This window comes from Agelaius phoeniceus, chromosome 17 (assembly GCF_051311805.1).
Source record: "Agelaius phoeniceus isolate bAgePho1 chromosome 17, bAgePho1.hap1, whole genome shotgun sequence".
NCBI classification, from domain to species: Eukaryota; Metazoa; Chordata; class Aves; order Passeriformes; family Icteridae; genus Agelaius; species Agelaius phoeniceus.
In genome coordinates this window covers 5415978-5431508 of record NC_135281.1, presented here as the reverse complement: position 1 = coordinate 5431508, position 15531 = coordinate 5415978, and the positions used below count along the sequence as shown (strand labels likewise).

General features: G+C 46.8%; 2 protein-coding genes across 2 annotated transcripts; one reads left to right on the top strand and one right to left on the bottom strand.

Moving 5' to 3' along the window:
- The first annotated feature begins 114 nt into the window (after positions 1-114).
- Positions 115-9104, top strand: IFT52 (intraflagellar transport 52). The gene is made up of 13 exons (XM_054644403.2): positions 115-439; positions 1316-1403; positions 1662-1791; positions 2655-2730; positions 2818-2889; positions 3214-3340; positions 3912-3998; positions 4285-4353; positions 5061-5215; positions 6219-6306; positions 7457-7565; positions 8061-8206; positions 8788-9104. Exons 1-13 carry the CDS (start codon positions 321-323, stop codon positions 8833-8835), a joined length of 1314 nt encoding a protein of 437 aa, XP_054500378.2. The 5' UTR covers positions 115-320; the 3' UTR covers positions 8836-9104.
- A 2621-nt stretch (positions 9105-11725) lies between these two features.
- On the bottom strand, positions 11726-12499 carry LOC129127860 (uncharacterized). Its single transcript, XM_054644747.2, has one exon. It carries the CDS (start codon positions 12497-12499, stop codon positions 11726-11728), a length of 774 nt encoding a protein of 257 aa, XP_054500722.2.
- Positions 12500-15531: the final 3032 nt, after the last annotated feature.

Genomic DNA, 15531 nt, shown 5'->3' with positions numbered 1-15531 from the left:
GGGTTCAGGGCGCGGACGGACCAAGCGCCCGGGCTGAGGAAGGGCGGACTCGCTGTGTCACCGCCCCGTCACACCCCCCCGCCCTCCGCAGTGGTACCGCCCCGCCCCTTTCCCTGGCGGGGAGTGGAGCGAACCACTGCGGCGACCTCTGCACTCGAGAGGGGGGAAAACGCCGCCCGCGCATGCGTCCGGTAGGAGCGTTGCTAGGGCGCGCGTGGTGACGGCGGCACGGCGGGGGCTCGTTGGGGACCCGCGGGCGGCCGGGGCGCTGGCGCTTGCCCGCTGCTCCCCGGAGCCCTCCGGCAGCCCCGGGGGAGCCTATGGAGAGCGGCCCGCGCAATGCCATAGTGTTCAACGCCTCCAAGGGCGAGAGCTTCACGCCGGCCGGCGGCTACAAGGCCCTGCGGAAGAGGCTGCGCGGCAGCTGGAAGGTGCAGAGGTGAGGGGCGGCTCCCGGGGCACGGAGAGGCCCCGGCGGGTGTGTGGGCACCCGAGTGGCCTTTGAGGGTGTGTGGGCACCCGAGTGGCCTTTGGGGGTGTGCGTCGTGAGCTGAGGTCGCTCTCTCGCGTTGATTGCGCCTGTTGCATCTTCTGCCCCTGTGGGATGCTGTGGGTTCTTGGGAGCTGCAGCTCACCTGTAGGAGATGGAGTGTGAGTTGTAAGGATGAAGCTATTCATACAGGTTTGTGGGTCTGTCTCGATTTGGAGTTTGGGACAAAAAGAAAGCAGGGTTTTTGTAGATGGTACTGTTTAGCTGAACACTGCAAAATATGGCATGAGCTGTTTGGGAGAGGATATCAGGGAAGGGCTCTTCCCCAGAGGGTGCTGGCACTGCCCAGGCTCCCCAGGGAATGGGCACGGCCCCGAGGCTGCCAGAGCTCCAGGAGGGTTTGAACACCATTCCCAGGGATGCCCAGGGTGGGGCTGTTGGGGCTCTGTGCAGGGCCAGGAGCTGGGCTCCGTAGTCCCAGTGGGTCCCTTCCACCTCATCCTGTGAAATGTGGCCAGACCAGAAAGCAGAAAAAGAAAAATAATGGGAAGCTCCTCAGGTGCAAAGTTTAATAGCAGCTGTGACAGCTGGCAGCAGTTCTGGATCTGCCACAGTGCCTCGTCAGAGGATCATTACTGTTTAGCTGGTTGGCATTTGTAAGGATTATTTTTGCTCAAGTTGTCAACTTTAAACCCAGATAAAAGGATGCAAAGTGACTGATTTGCTTTGTGTTCATTTGCAAGTCCTTTGTAAAAAAAACAAAAAAGGAAAAAGTTCTAGGACTATATCCAAGAATAATGTGTGTCTTTATTAATCTATTCCTAGCTTGAAAGATGAGATTACTTCTGAGAGACTATTTGGGGTGAAATTGTGGATTACAGCAGGACCAAGAGAGAAGTTCAGTGCTGATGAGGTAAGAAGTCAATAATTGTTTTCAAGTTAGTTATGTTTTAAAATTTGCTTAAGTAGAAAAGAACAAGGCAGAAGACTTTGCTGTAGTGCTGCTTTAAATGAGTTCATGTACATTGGAATTTGAATGTTTTTCTTATAGGGCAAACTTAAATGCAAGCAGTCAATTCCTCTTCCCTCATCTCAATATAACTTCATGCAGTTTTGTGTGTAGCTTCTCATGTTTGTTTGTTTTTTTTCCTGGATCTTTGTTGATTTCTAGTTTTCCGTTCTGAAGAAATTCCTGGAGGATGGTGGGGCCATCCTGGTGATGCTGAGAGAAGGTGGAGAGTCCCGAAATGGCACAAACATTAACTTTTTGTTAGAAGAATATGGGATCATTTTCAATAATGGTAATGGGGCTCACTGCTACCTTTAGTCATCAATTTGAAAATTGAAAAGTGCAGGTTCAGCCTTTGTGGATACAAGCCAAACAGATCTTTCTCACAAAGTATCTTTTGATCTAAAATATTCTTTTTCTTTAAATCTGCATGCACATGGCAAGGTAATATTGGAGCACAGCAAAGGCTTTCCATGGACAGAGTACATGGGCAACTTGGCCATTTCCACTCCTTTGCTGTAGTTGCTAGTTTTAATTTACAAAAAAAAATCTAGGGAAATTTCTTGGTTAAAAAGCCATTGATTTAGAACATTTTCCACATGTTTTTAAGATTGAATCACTTAATGCTCATGCTGAATAAGAAGTGGCACTTTTCTTTAGCAGACCAATAAAATGTCACTCATTAGCTGCCAATGTGAAAAAAACCCCAACAACCCAAGGCAAGGGTGTGTCAGTGTACGTAAAATATTTGGGGTCTTTGGTGGCTTTTCTAGACTATGCCTTTTTTTGCATCAATAAGACTCAATTCATCAAGTGTTTGGAAGATGTATAAAAAAATAGAGTTGTAAAAGTTGATACAGGCTGTTTTAACTCAATAATCTTTTTGTCTCTTTTGCTTTGCTGAAGATGGTGATGTGCTTAACTTTCTGTATGGTTTTTTTTGAATTTGCAAACATATTCCTATCCTAAATCTATTCTGTCCAAAAGGAAACAGTAGTGAAGGCTCATTTCAGTTCTTTTGGTAGCCAAATGCCAGATTTGTGGTGTTAAAAGCAAACACCCAGGGAATCCAAGAGCTAAATTAATTTTTCTTTGCTAAATCTAACACATTGATCAGCTAAGATGTCAATTTCTATATTTTTTTCTTTTTTCAAGATGCTGTGGTACGAAATGTGTATTACAAGTACCACCACCCAAAAGAAGCACTAATCTCTGATGGAGTTTTGAACAGGTGAATATTTGGGGCATGTAAATCTTCACAGTAAACTCTTGTAAACTGCATTGTTTTCAGTAAGGTTTGTTTTTCAATATCTCGTAGGGGAATCAGTGAAGCTGCAAAGAAAACAGTGCTTGAGACAACAGATGAGGATGGAAGAGGCCATGACTCACAGTAAGTGTTTTCTTTGAGGAAACTGATGTGAAAATGTGTAGAACACCTCAAAATTGGCAGGTTTGTGATTAGCAGCAGTCCACTGTGCTTATGGTGAGGTTTTCTAATGCATTTCTTATGTTCTTGTGCTTCTTAGGTTGTATCTGGAAAGGAGAATCTGTTTAGTAGAGCTTGGTAACCTCTGGAGGAACAGGGGGGATAGGTTTGGAAAGGAATTCCTGTTCTCATGACCAGATCTTGTTTGCCTCTAGTCTATGGGTTTCAGTTTGAGTTCTGTGAATCTGGTGCATGCAGGTTCTTATGGAATCCCTGTATTTCCTGCAGAGCCCTCACCTTTGTTTATCCTTTTGGAGCCACACTGAATGTGATGAAGCCAGCAGTGGCAATCCTGTCCACAGGGTCTGTCTGCTTCCCACTCAACAGGCCTATCCTGGCTTTCTATCAGCATGAGGTATGAGCTGCCTGGGGCCCTCCCTGCACTCCCCCTGCCCCACACAGAGAATGTGAGTTCATCTTTTGGGGGTACTTACAAACCCACCTCAGTTTTTGATGTATCTGCAAATTCCACATAAGCCCAGTGACTCCTGAATTTTTTTATGGTAAACTTTGCATGGGGTTCAGAGGAGAATTAATGAGGTGGTCAGCAAAGATTCCATATTTTTTGGTTGACTGGTGGATGTCTTTAATTCTTTGAAGTTTTGAGGTTTTTCTGCTGTTTTAGTAATAATTTATTAAATAAGATTATCATTAGCTCTGTAAGTACAGCATATTGAATTCCAAGGTTCTCACCTTGGAACCAGTAGATTTTTTGTATGTTGTTTTACTCAAACCTGTTAATTTATAAAAATAAATTCAGAAATTTAATAATAAAGAGTTACAAGCACAGGATTGATATTCTTAATGAATGAGAACAAGTTAATGCAGTTTTTTACTATGTAGACAAGTAATGGAATGCAATAACAATTGCCTCTAAAACTGTGATTTGGAAGGAATTTTTGCTATATTGTATCCTCTCTTGGTAGAGTAAAGGTGGAAAGATGGCAGCCCTGGGATCTTCCTACATGTTCAGTGACCAGTATTTAGATAAAGAAGAAAATGGTAAGATCATGGTAAGTTGGAGTTTTTTGGGATTTTTTTTTTCTTTAAAAACAGCCTGTTGTATCTTCACAACATTTGTAAAGCACTCCAGGCTCAGCTTCATTTTAGAGCAAGACGGCCATGAAATGGATTCAGTATGGGAATTCTCAGCCAATACTAGGAGATATTCTTTGGTTTATTATCTTGTTTTTAATCTTTTTCATGAAATGTTATTTAATAGATTTAATAGGAATATTTAAGCATAGTATGAAATTACTTGGATCCTCCTGAAAGTAATTGAGTTTTGCCCTTCCCCAGGATGTGCTTTTCCAGTGGCTCACAACATCAGATATCCACTTAAACCAGATGGATATGGAGGACCCTGAGGTAAGAGAGATCCATCACAAGGAGGTAAAGAGCAGTGGGATCAGCACTGGTCTTAGCACACCCTGTGTTTAGCACACAGTGGTTAACAGCAGGATGGATCCTGCTGTTGTTGCAGAACCTTTATTCATGGTCTAGGATTGAGGCTCAGGTGTAAAAATTAATGGTACCACTCAGCCTTAGATTGATATTCATCATCAGATATAATTTGTGAAAGTCTCTTTCCAATTTGCCCATGTTTGTGAGATGGACTGCTCCAGTGTGATGAGTTTGCACTTCCCTCTGAGCCCTGAGACAAGAGGAATGTGCAGGAAGGAAAGGCAGATTTTCTGTATGTGAGCAGGGATCAACCTGTGTGCCAGTTTTAGTTGTACACAAATGCTGGTTTTATTTGGAAATATATTTTTGTGATTAAATTGTACACTCTGTGTGCATAAAAACCAGCAGTTTTGCACAGTTGATTAGTAAGCTGTCTGTTTTCAAGAATTAACAGAAATCCAAATAAAACACCCATGTGCTGGGTAGCTTTACAGCTGAGAGAAGAGGTGGCACAGTTACTGATCCAGTGAGCTGCACTGCAAAGGGCCATACCTGCTAAAGAGTGAAACAATGATTTCTAAGAGAGATTTGAGGTGAGATAGGAGGTAGAAAGAGACAATGGGAATGGGTTGGCTCTGTCACATGACAGGGATGTGTGTCTGTGTGTCCAGATTTCAGACTACACCGTGCTCCCAGACACCGCCGCGCTCTCCGAGCAGCTGCGAGTGTGCCTGCAGGAAGGAGATGAGAACCCCAGGGACTTCACAAAGCTGTTTGATACATCCCTTTATCAGCTGGACACAACTGCCCTCCCTTCAGTTATCAAGTCAGCAGCTGTAATTTTCTTACTACTTGTTTATTTATTCCATTTGGTGTTCTGCATTTTCTGTTTGTGCTTAAACCGTGTCTCCTTAAGAGCAGGAAGGGCTGAGCATTTTGAATATGGATATACAAGAAAATACAGATTTGTACAGCATGGCAATGATTTTTTCTCTTGCTTTTTGTCTTAGCTGGAGTTTCTGGCTCTCTTTTCTCTTTTTTTTTTCCAACTACATGAGATTCATTAATTTGATATTTTGAGAATTATCTGCCATGAAGTTGGGCACTTTCTGCAGTGATAACTGAGAACTGCTCGTTTTTCCACTTTTTAATTACTTGGCATTTACTGAAAACTGCATTTCAGTCACCTCTGCATTTCCCAATAATTGTATTTTGAGGTTTATCAGCGGCTCAATTTTACCAGTTTTTGTCACTATCAGTTTTGTCCATCATAACTCCCCTGATACCCAGATCATGTCTGAATACTTTGAGTAGTGGCAGCTTAACACAGATCCCATAAACTTCACTCTGCTGGGGACACTTTTTCTTCTTACTCTGTATTTCTTGTATTTTCACTAGTTGTGAATTCACAGGAGGATCTCCCTTCTGACCCCATAACAAATACTTTTTTTAAAAAATAACTTTTGGTTATTGACTTCTTTATAAACTTTTCTGAAATCCCAGTTCTGCTTGTTTTGTGCTGGATCATTTTTCCTTCATCCGCTAGAAGTCGATTGTAGAATTGAGCTGTCATTTTTTTAGTCACCTTATATATCCACCTACCATTATCTTCCCCTGTCACAACTTTAATTTTCTCACTTTAGAAGTTATGTATTACTGATCTGTAGTTCTCTGAGGTCCTTATAAAATGGATATCCCTTTTTTTTGTGCTGTTACATTGCAAAACTTTGATGCTGGTGTGTTGACAAAAATCCATCTCTATAGCCTGCTAGTGGAAATAGATGTGGTATCACTTTTTTCCTCATACTTGGAATTTTTCTGTGCTGCAGAGCTTATGAAGAGCTGAATATGAAACATGAACCCCTCGAACTCATTCAGCCTGAATTTGAGACTCCACTACCTGTCCTCCAGCCAGCTGTGAGTAATTTTCTTGCTTGTATATTCCAGGGAGAACTCTTCCCCATGAAGGTTAGACTTGATAATCTTGGATGTCTGTTCCAACCTTAATGAGTCTCTATTTCATTTGTTTCATCCAAAGCCTCTGTGTGTCATTTCCATGGTTCTGTAAAAAAAGTAGTGAGAAATGCTGTAGCAATAACTAATCACTTGGGAGTAGACTACACTGTAGGGACTATCTTTTAGGAAAGAGCACTCATTTACACTTCTAATTTATTAAAAGAGCTTCAAAATGTAGTGTGTGGTACCAAAACAGAATCCTTGTGTGATGAGCCTTTGACTGAGTAGCTGTTCCCAGTCCTGTGAGGTGCTGGCTCAGCCTTCCCAGTGAAAACAGGATGTGGTATTTGAGAAAGCTGTAGTGGTGAAGGTACTGCACTCCCTGCTGCCAGGGAGGAGCCACTTTGTCCTGCTCTGCCTCCATCTCCCAGATCCTCAAGGGAAGCAGAAAGTGGAGCATCAGTCTTTATAGCAGGAGCTGATCAAACTTGTACAGCAATGTTTGGGCTGACAGCAACAACACAAGCTATGGGGTGTCAAACTCATTTCAGAAGGCAGGAATCTCTGAGTGTCTGAATTTTGCCATCATTGTTCTATCCTGCTTTACCCTGGCCACTGAGAAAGCATTATTGGGATCCTTTAGAGCTTCAAGAGTGCAATAGAAAGTGGTGTCTCCTTCACTGCTTTTTATAAACCCAAGTCCAGCTTGGACATAAATGGTCCCTTGCATGAAACAGAAATTACTCTGACCAGAATTGATGTCAATATGTTCTCAGGGTGAGCTGTTAGGGCCAGTTTAGTTCCTCAGCTCTCAGCCATCACCTGGGTCTCATGGAGCAAAATTGAAACTGCAAATAAGAATGTCTAGTTGTGATGCCGGGTGATAATTCTGGCATAGGTGTGGCTAAATTCTTTTGGAATGTTCAGTTATTTTTACAACGTAAAACTGGGATTTTTTAATGGTGCCCCTTGGTTCCATGGCTTTGGAGTTGCTTTTGACTTTTTAAAGGGTTTCTTCAAATCTAATAAAAGTTCAAAACTGTTGTCTTAGAGATCTATAAAGTATAAGAAAAATATGTGGCAATCAAGCATGCTGCTTTTTCTCTCCCAGGTTTTTCCACCTGCTTTCAAAGAATTGCCTCCTCCTGCTCTGGAGCTGTTTGACTTGGATGAAACTTTTTCCTCAGAGAAAGCACGTCTTGCAGAGATCACAAACAAATGTAAGTGGAGCAGATTGTTTGCACATTTAAAAGAAAAGTCCAGTTTTTTTAGGGGAAAATTGTTATATTTAATTCTAATGCATGGACCTCATTTGGGAAAATCTACTGCTCTTATCCTGATCTAAGAAATTGAAAGGCTTTGGAAATTAATAGTGCAACTTTATGTACCATGAAATTATATTTTGTCTATTACATGACATTTTATCATGCTTTTGCCTGCTGTTTCCTTTATTGTACATAAATTGCTTTGTGCACTCTGGCTGATAAATTTCACATCGTTTTTATGCTTTGAAGTTAAAATGTTAAGATTATTCTAAACACATGAAGATGAGCAGGTACTGGCTGCAGGAATATATCATGGCTAGTCCACTGAGCTTAGTGATGGGACTGAACCTCCCAGGATGCCAACAGCAGATGGAGATTCAGAGCAGGTTTTGGGCCAGCTGCTCCAGATGTGTGCCACTCACCTGCCTTCTTCCCTGGGTGCTTGTTCAGGCACTGATGATGACCTGGAGTTCTACGTGCGGAAATGCGGCGACATCCTGGGAGTGACCAGTGAACTCCCAAAGGACAAGCAAGATGCCAAATATATCCTGGAGCACATCTTCTTCCAAGTGGTTGAGTTTAAGAAACTGAATCAGGTATTTTTAATAACATTTACAAGTGAGTAGTTGGTAGTAGCAGCAGTGAGGCTGGTGTAGCAGCTCATTGTAGCAGCTCCACTTGTCACAGGCAAGAGGTGATGTAAGACATTAGCTGTGCAATAAATGAGACCAGTGAAGTGTGATCCAGAGTACTTGTGGCTGTTAATCTCCATAAAACATGTACTGCTCAATTTATTAAGTCTCTTATTTATTTTAATTGGGGGATCAGTACATGCAAGTGTAGTTTGTAATTGCAGCTAAATCCAGTTCATTACTGGTGCCTGAGTGAGAGCAGGGAGTCCTCAGGAGTGTTCACAGCTCTGGCCAGTGCTGCAGTGCACAGGTGACCAGCATTGTTCCTTGGGAGCTGCACTGAAATGCAGCTGTGCTGAAAGAATTCTTCATAGCACATTTAATGCTTCAAAGTGTCTTTGGAGCATATTGGCAGAGCTGCAGTTTGTGCTAACATGAATTGCCTGTTTCATGTAACCTATTTAAGCCAAAAATCTTACAGTTCTACTCTGTTATTAAAACTCTTTTTTCTTCCTTTTTTTTCCCTTCCTCTTCCCTTACTTAAGGAACATGATACTGACCCAAGTGAAGCTGGATTCCAGAACAGTACCTGAGACCTGGCTTTCCCCAGTTTGAGACAGACCTTTTAGGGAAAGTATATTATTCCATTTTTAAAGTCTCTCTTCTTGGTGTATTGATTGGGACTGTCTCAGTAGTTCACTGGATGCTTGGATCATTTATGTATGGTAGTTCAGATAATTAATGCCTTCTGGGGAACTGCTTGTATTTTACAAGCACTTTCCAAAGAATTTCTTATTTTTCTACTTCTTTATTGAAACTGTAATTTTTTTAATATATTAAAAAAAATAATATACCAAGAAAATGTGTTTTGGGTCCTTCTTTCTGGCTCCAGAATTAACTTTCCTGTAGTTAATTCTTTCTGTTGATTCTCCTGGTGTACATGAAATCCTTAATTACACTGTGAGAAGAGTTGTTATTTTGGTTTGTGAACTGAGGACAAAAAAATAGAGCCATAATTTTAACAGGAGCTGCTGCAAATACATTTATCACCCTGAGGCAGCCTCCTTTTTTCTCTCTGCCAAAGAGAAGGAAGGAGAGGTGAGTTTGTTACTGTAGAAAGAAAACATTTCTTCCAAGGGAGGGGAGGATTTGAAATTAAGCAATAATGACATTGTTGCAATTGCTGCCTCATAGCAGACTGGAACTACAGAATTTTAAAAAGAGAGAACAGCACATGGATGAAAACCTTAAGATTTAATGGATCATTATTAAGAAACTGTGATACTGCACAGAAACTCATGAATATTTTTACTTCCATTTATTTGATATTTAATTCACTCCCTGAGCTAGTGAGTTCAGTAATGTACAGGAGTGGAAATCCAGGTTAAATTTATTGACTGTGAAATGTTGAAGCTCAATGCACAGCAAAAATAGAGTCAAAAAAAAAGGAGATAGTGGTGAGAAGAAAAGATTTGTCAACATCATCAACACCACACCTCTATTGCAATGATATTTTTTTATATTAACATGGTGAAATTGCATTATAAAGCCTTTTTTGGCTGTCAGTCTGACATTCAAATTGTTAAATTCTTCCTCCTTGCAGGCCTTCCATGACTTCTGGGGTTTACCTTGTTCTGCCATGGTTTTTAAAACTTTGCAAAAAATCTGTTCATCTTTTTATCCCCCCAAAATATCTTTTTATTTTACATTTCTTCATGCTTCACATAGCATCTTGGCACAGGTTTTTCTAAAGGAGGTGCCCCAAATCTCCTGTTCAGTTGTGATGTGCTAATACAATGTTAGCAGAAGTGGTTGTATCTCTTCCTCCGCTGTAGCCATTCCCTTTTCACAGCAGCACGTTGGAATTTTTTCATTTATTCCTCTGTTTTCCTTTAAGGCCGTGGTTGTGTTTGTCACCCAGAGCACTTTGTACATTCCAGCTCCAGATTTACACAACAAGCTTAATCTCTTCTCCTGTGCAGTATCAATAGCAATCAGTCAGCCAGCACAGGCTGCAGCTGAACCAAGCCCCTGAGTGCTCCTCTTGCTAATTTTAGCTCTGGTTCATCCTCTTCTGGGGTGTTTATACTTCAAACTGTAAATAACTTCTGTTTCCCAGCCCTGTTTCAAGTTGTTTTGTCACCTGTTCCTGATGTTGTAACATGGTTTAAAAAAAGCCATGTGAGCAGCCAGGGGATAGAAGCAGCTCCCTGTTTTCTGTGTGTCTCTGAGGCCTCTCTGACAGCTGAAGAACAAATTTTTTCACTGAATTGAGTTTTTTTGCTAGCGTGGAATACATGTAGCCCATACCTCTCTTTCAAAGCTGTCCCTTTGGCCCTCTGGAAGTATTTAAACTTACTTTGTAACTAGAAACACTTTAGTCCTGGGAGTGTGATACATGTAAAATTTATGGCTGACTGACAGAATTTTGAATGGTGAGTGCTTTCAAGAGGTGAGGCGAGGCCAGGGGGAGCAGGTTGGGCACATAACTAATGAGGGAGTTTGTATATTAATGAAAGTATTGCTGTAATTGATAAAAGTCAGTTACAAACAACTCTTGCTGCTTTCCCTTTTTATTTCTGTCCTCTCATGCAGCATAACTGATTACCCCTTAATCTGCCCCTAAAAAAAGAGGGGGACAGTACATTGGCTATTCAGAGACCCATAAATGGCCTGAAAAGTGGTTTTAACAAGTTCCTCCTCCCTTTCTTTGCTGTAAACTGGGACATGAGAGGAAAATCAGGATTGTGTGAATGGGGTGAGATCTAAAGGAGAGTGTGAAAAATCTCTAATGGGTGGGTGCGGTGGCGTGGGTTCCTTTCCTTCCCTCGGAGCAGGGCTTGGATGTGACAGAAGGAATCGTCCCTGCGGGTGCCCGGTGCTGGATTCCCACGGGCAGTGACACTCTGGGTGCCAGGCCGGGGGTCGCTCCCGGCTGTGCTTTCCCGGTGCGCCAGGAGAGGGATCCGCAGCCCCGCCCGCGCTCCCGGCGGCAGCGCCGGCCCCGCGGCCATGGCCCCGGGGCTGCAGCCGCGTCCCGCTGCCCCTTCCCCACCGGGACCCGCCCCGAGCCCTCCGCCAGGTAACGGGGGCGGGCGGCGGGGCTCGGGCACGGCCAGCTCGGGGATGCTGCCCCGGGCGGTGCCGGAGGGGCCTGCACCAGCCCCGGCTGTTCAGGGGGCTCAGCTTCAGATGGGAGGGCAGCGAGAGTCAGAGACCGCCAGCAGAGAGACATTTATTGTGCTAATACAAAACAGAGAGAGCGGGGAGGAGGAGCCAGCAAGGCTGCGGCTCTCGGGGGTGCCATCACCAGCCCAAACATTCCCCATCACCAGTGCCGACTCGGCCACCCCAGGTGGGCAGATTTAGCTTGTCACCAGCTGCTGCCATCACCACTCAAACCGCTGGCTCCGTCTTCTGTGCTGCAGCTGGGATCCCTGCTCCTCGCAGGAGGGGGCAGGCACCCAGCAGCTCCAGCCAGGATCACAGAGCCTGGTGCAGAAACACAGGGACAGCGTCAGGGTCACTCAGGTGGCTCTCCTGGGTGGCAGACCTGTGGATCAGCGTGGGGTGCTTCTTGAAGGCACCAGGCCAAGCCAGAGGAATCACCACAGGGGTCTCCAGGGGTGATGTGTCTGGTTTGGAGCATCCCAGTAAGCGTAATTCCTCAGTGCTGACATCGAGGGATGTGCTGGTATCCATAAAGGATTTTATTGCTGAGATGTCCCACCTGGGTGCTGGCACTTTCCCAAGGGCTGAGATGTCTCCAGGCAGCTCAGAGCTCCTGAAGAGCAGGCTCTCCAGTGGTTTGGAGTGCTTGTCTTTCTTGCAAGGTGTCGAGGTGTTCTGTGATGCCATGTTCATCAGGCAGCCATCTCTGCTGGGGTGCTCACAGGGCAAACCAGACAGCTCAAACGTGGCCTGGCCACGGTGGGCCTTGCAGAAGCAGACAAGACTGAGGTCAGAGATGCTCTGGGTCAGGCTGTGCAGCTCAGCCTTCACACAGCTGCTCAGAGACTCCACCTGCTTGACAACACACAGAGAACTGCCACTTGCTGTGTTGTCCAAGTCTGCAGGAAGCTCCCAGGTGTCTTGTTTGAGTTCCCAGGTGTCGTGTTTGGAAGCACTGCTAGAGTCCCTGTAATAGCTCACAACAGGGGAAGAATAGCTATGGCTGGAGGAGCTGGCCAAGAACCCATTTTCCAGGATTTCCTTTCTGGTCAGAATGCTGGTACTGTGCCTCTGGGTGGACAGCATGGTGAAGAATCCAGCAGCTCTCTGGCTTATGGAGAGAGATCAGGATAAACTTGTTACTGTTCACTAATATTCACCAATGGATTACAGACTTAGAGTAGCAGGACCACTCTTGGTAAAATCCTCTCTCAGTCTTGCAAGGAGCTGAGCAGGATCCAGGACATGTAGGCGGGCATCTAGCTATCACTCTCTTTTAGGGTAAAATATCTCCACCCCAGCCTGTTAGTTGCTCAGAGGTCATAGTGGCATCTCCCTGAAGTTGTATTTATTTTACTTCAGCCTACGTATCACTACTCTTAGCTTGGTATAGGGGACAGAGGCATTTTATCCTCACTCCTGCAGTCACAGGGCCACTCACCCCACTAGAATTAAGACCCTTTGAGAAGAAGGCACCAAACCAGGCTCTGGCTAGCATGGGAGAGGTTGAGGGTCAGCTCTCATTTTACTTTAAGTCCTATAGATGATAAACCTCACCTCCAGCTCCTTCCTGAGGGACTGGGTAGGCCAGGGAAGGGGATGGCTATACTCCATACCCAGCTTTACTCTGAATGCATGTTAACCAGTGATAAATGGCTCCTGAATTTACTGCAATGGGGCTGTATAGTCAGTCTAGAAGGAAAGTCTTGTTTAAGAGACTAAACCTCAGTTTTTTTAGCATTTAGGAAATAAATGAAGGAATAAGAAAACAGAATAAATACCATACTTATAAATAAAGTACCTTCAGCTCCTGTGAAGACCCTTTGATGTTCTTGACCCTTTTCTACCAGCAGTACTTACAGCAGTTTTATAGTTCTGGTAATCAATTAACGGGCTGATTTCCTAATTAAGCTAGTTTGGGAGAGGGAGGAGCTTCTGTTTGCCATTTATTAAGCACAGGGGCAGTGAGGGTGGGCCATGGTTTATTGAAGGAGGTGCTCTGAGGGCTGGCTTGTGGTTGTCCTGTCAGTGGGTCCTTAGTAAGGTGACACTTTCCTTTAAGTCTTGCCTCGTGTTTTGTGAGCTGTTGATTAGGAATATCCACGTGTACAGACTTGCATTGACATAGACTGTATATGTTGGAATACTTGGGCAATGCTCTCAGGTGCAGGGTTGGATTGTTGTGGCTGTCCTGGGCAGGGCCAGGAGTTGGACTTTGGTGATCTTTGGGGGTGTCTTCCAGCCTGGAATATTCTGTGGTTCTGTAATATGTATGATGTTCCTGCCCTGTACCCAGGGCTGCTGTAGCTGAGGAGAGGCTCAGGTCAGTGTGGGGTGTCCTGAGGGTAGAAATAGGAGGTCCCAGATTGGGGGGTGTGAATGGAGGGCATCCTGGACTGGTGTGGGGGGGTCCCAGTAGTTTCAGCTGGATGTGGGAGTCCTCCCTGGGTCCATGGGGAGGTGAATGCAGAGGTGTGGAGGATAGAAACAAGTAGCCATGGGTCAGTGCAGGGGTGGGTGAGGGAGTGTCCTGGGTCAGCGTGGGTGGATCCCAGTGGTTTGGGGTTGGTACAGGGGTGGATGCGAAGGGATCCCGGGGTCAATGCGGGTTTGGACGCAGTGGGTCTCGGATCAGTGCGGGGTCAGTATAGGGGTGGACTGGGGGGGGGCAGGATCAGGGGCTGGATTGGATGCGGGGAGTCTCGGCAGTCCCGGTTCGGTGCGGGGATCCCGCAGGATGTGCCGAAGTATGGGGGAGGCTGGATGCGGGGTGTCTGTGGGTTGTGGCGGGGATGGATGTGGGGTGTTCCGGCTCAGTGTAAGGGTGGATGCGGGATGTCAGGCGTGGATGCGGTGTCCCAGTTCGGTGCGGGGCTGCATGCGGGATGTCAGGGGTGAATGCGGGGTGTCCCGGCTCGGTGCGGGGCTGTATGCGGGATGTCAGGGAAGAATGCGGGGTGTCCCGGCTCGGTGTAGGGATGGATGCCGGGTGTCTCGGGTCTATGTAAGGATAGATGCGGGTGTCAGGAGTGAATGCCGGGTGTCCCGGCTCGGTGTAAGGATGGATGCGGGTGTCAGGGGTGGATGCTGGGTGTCTAGGGTCGGTGTAGGGATGGATGCCATGTCTCGGCTCGGTGTGGGGCTGGAAGCGGGGTGTCAGGGGTGGATGCCGGGTGTCCCTGCTCGGTGTAGGGATGGATGCCGGGTGTCCCGGGTCTATGTAAGGATGGATGCGGGTGTCAGGGGTGGATGCCGGGTGTCCCTGCTCGGTGTAGGGATGGATGCCGGGTGTCCCGGCTCGGTGTAGGGATGGATGCCGGGTGTCCCGGCTCGGTGTAGGGATGGATGCCGGGTGTCCCGGCTCGGTGTAGGGATGGATGCCGGGTGTCCCGGCTCGGTGTAGGGATGGATGCCGGGTGTCCCGGCTCGGTGTAGGGATGGATGCCGGGTGTCCCGGCTCGGTGTAGGGATGGATGCCGGGTGTCCCGGCTCGGTGTAGGGATGGATGCCGGGTGTCCCGGCTCGGTGTAGGGATGGATGCCGGGTGTCCCGGCTCGGTGTAGGGATGGATGCCGGGTGTCCCGGCTCGGTGTAGGGATGGATGCCGGGTGTCCCGGCTCGGTGTAGGGATGGATGCCGGGTGTCCCGGCTCGGTGTAGGGATGGATGCCGGGTGTCCCGGCTCGGTGTAGGGATGGATGCCGGGTGTCCCGGCTCGGTGTAGGGATGGATGCCGGGTGTCCCGGCTCGGTGTAGGGATGGATGCCGGGTGTCCCGGCTCGGTGTAAGGATGGATGCCGGGTGTCCCGGCTCGGTGTAAGGATGGATGCGGTGTCCCGGCTCGGTGTGGGGCTGGAAGCGGGGTGTTAGGGATGGATGCTGGGTGTCCAGGCTCGGTGTAGGGATGGATGCCGTGTCTCGGCTCGGTGCGGGCTCCCTGAGGGAGCCGGGGGCGGGGCGGGCGGGCGCCCTCCCGCGCGCGCCTCTTTGTGCGGGCGGGAGGCGCGGCGCGCATGCGCGGCCCGGCCCCGCGCGGGGGGGGGCGCCGTTGGCGCGAGATAGGAAAGCGCCGCCAGCGCCGCCGCTCCGGACCCGCGCCCGGCCCTCAGCGCGGCCCGG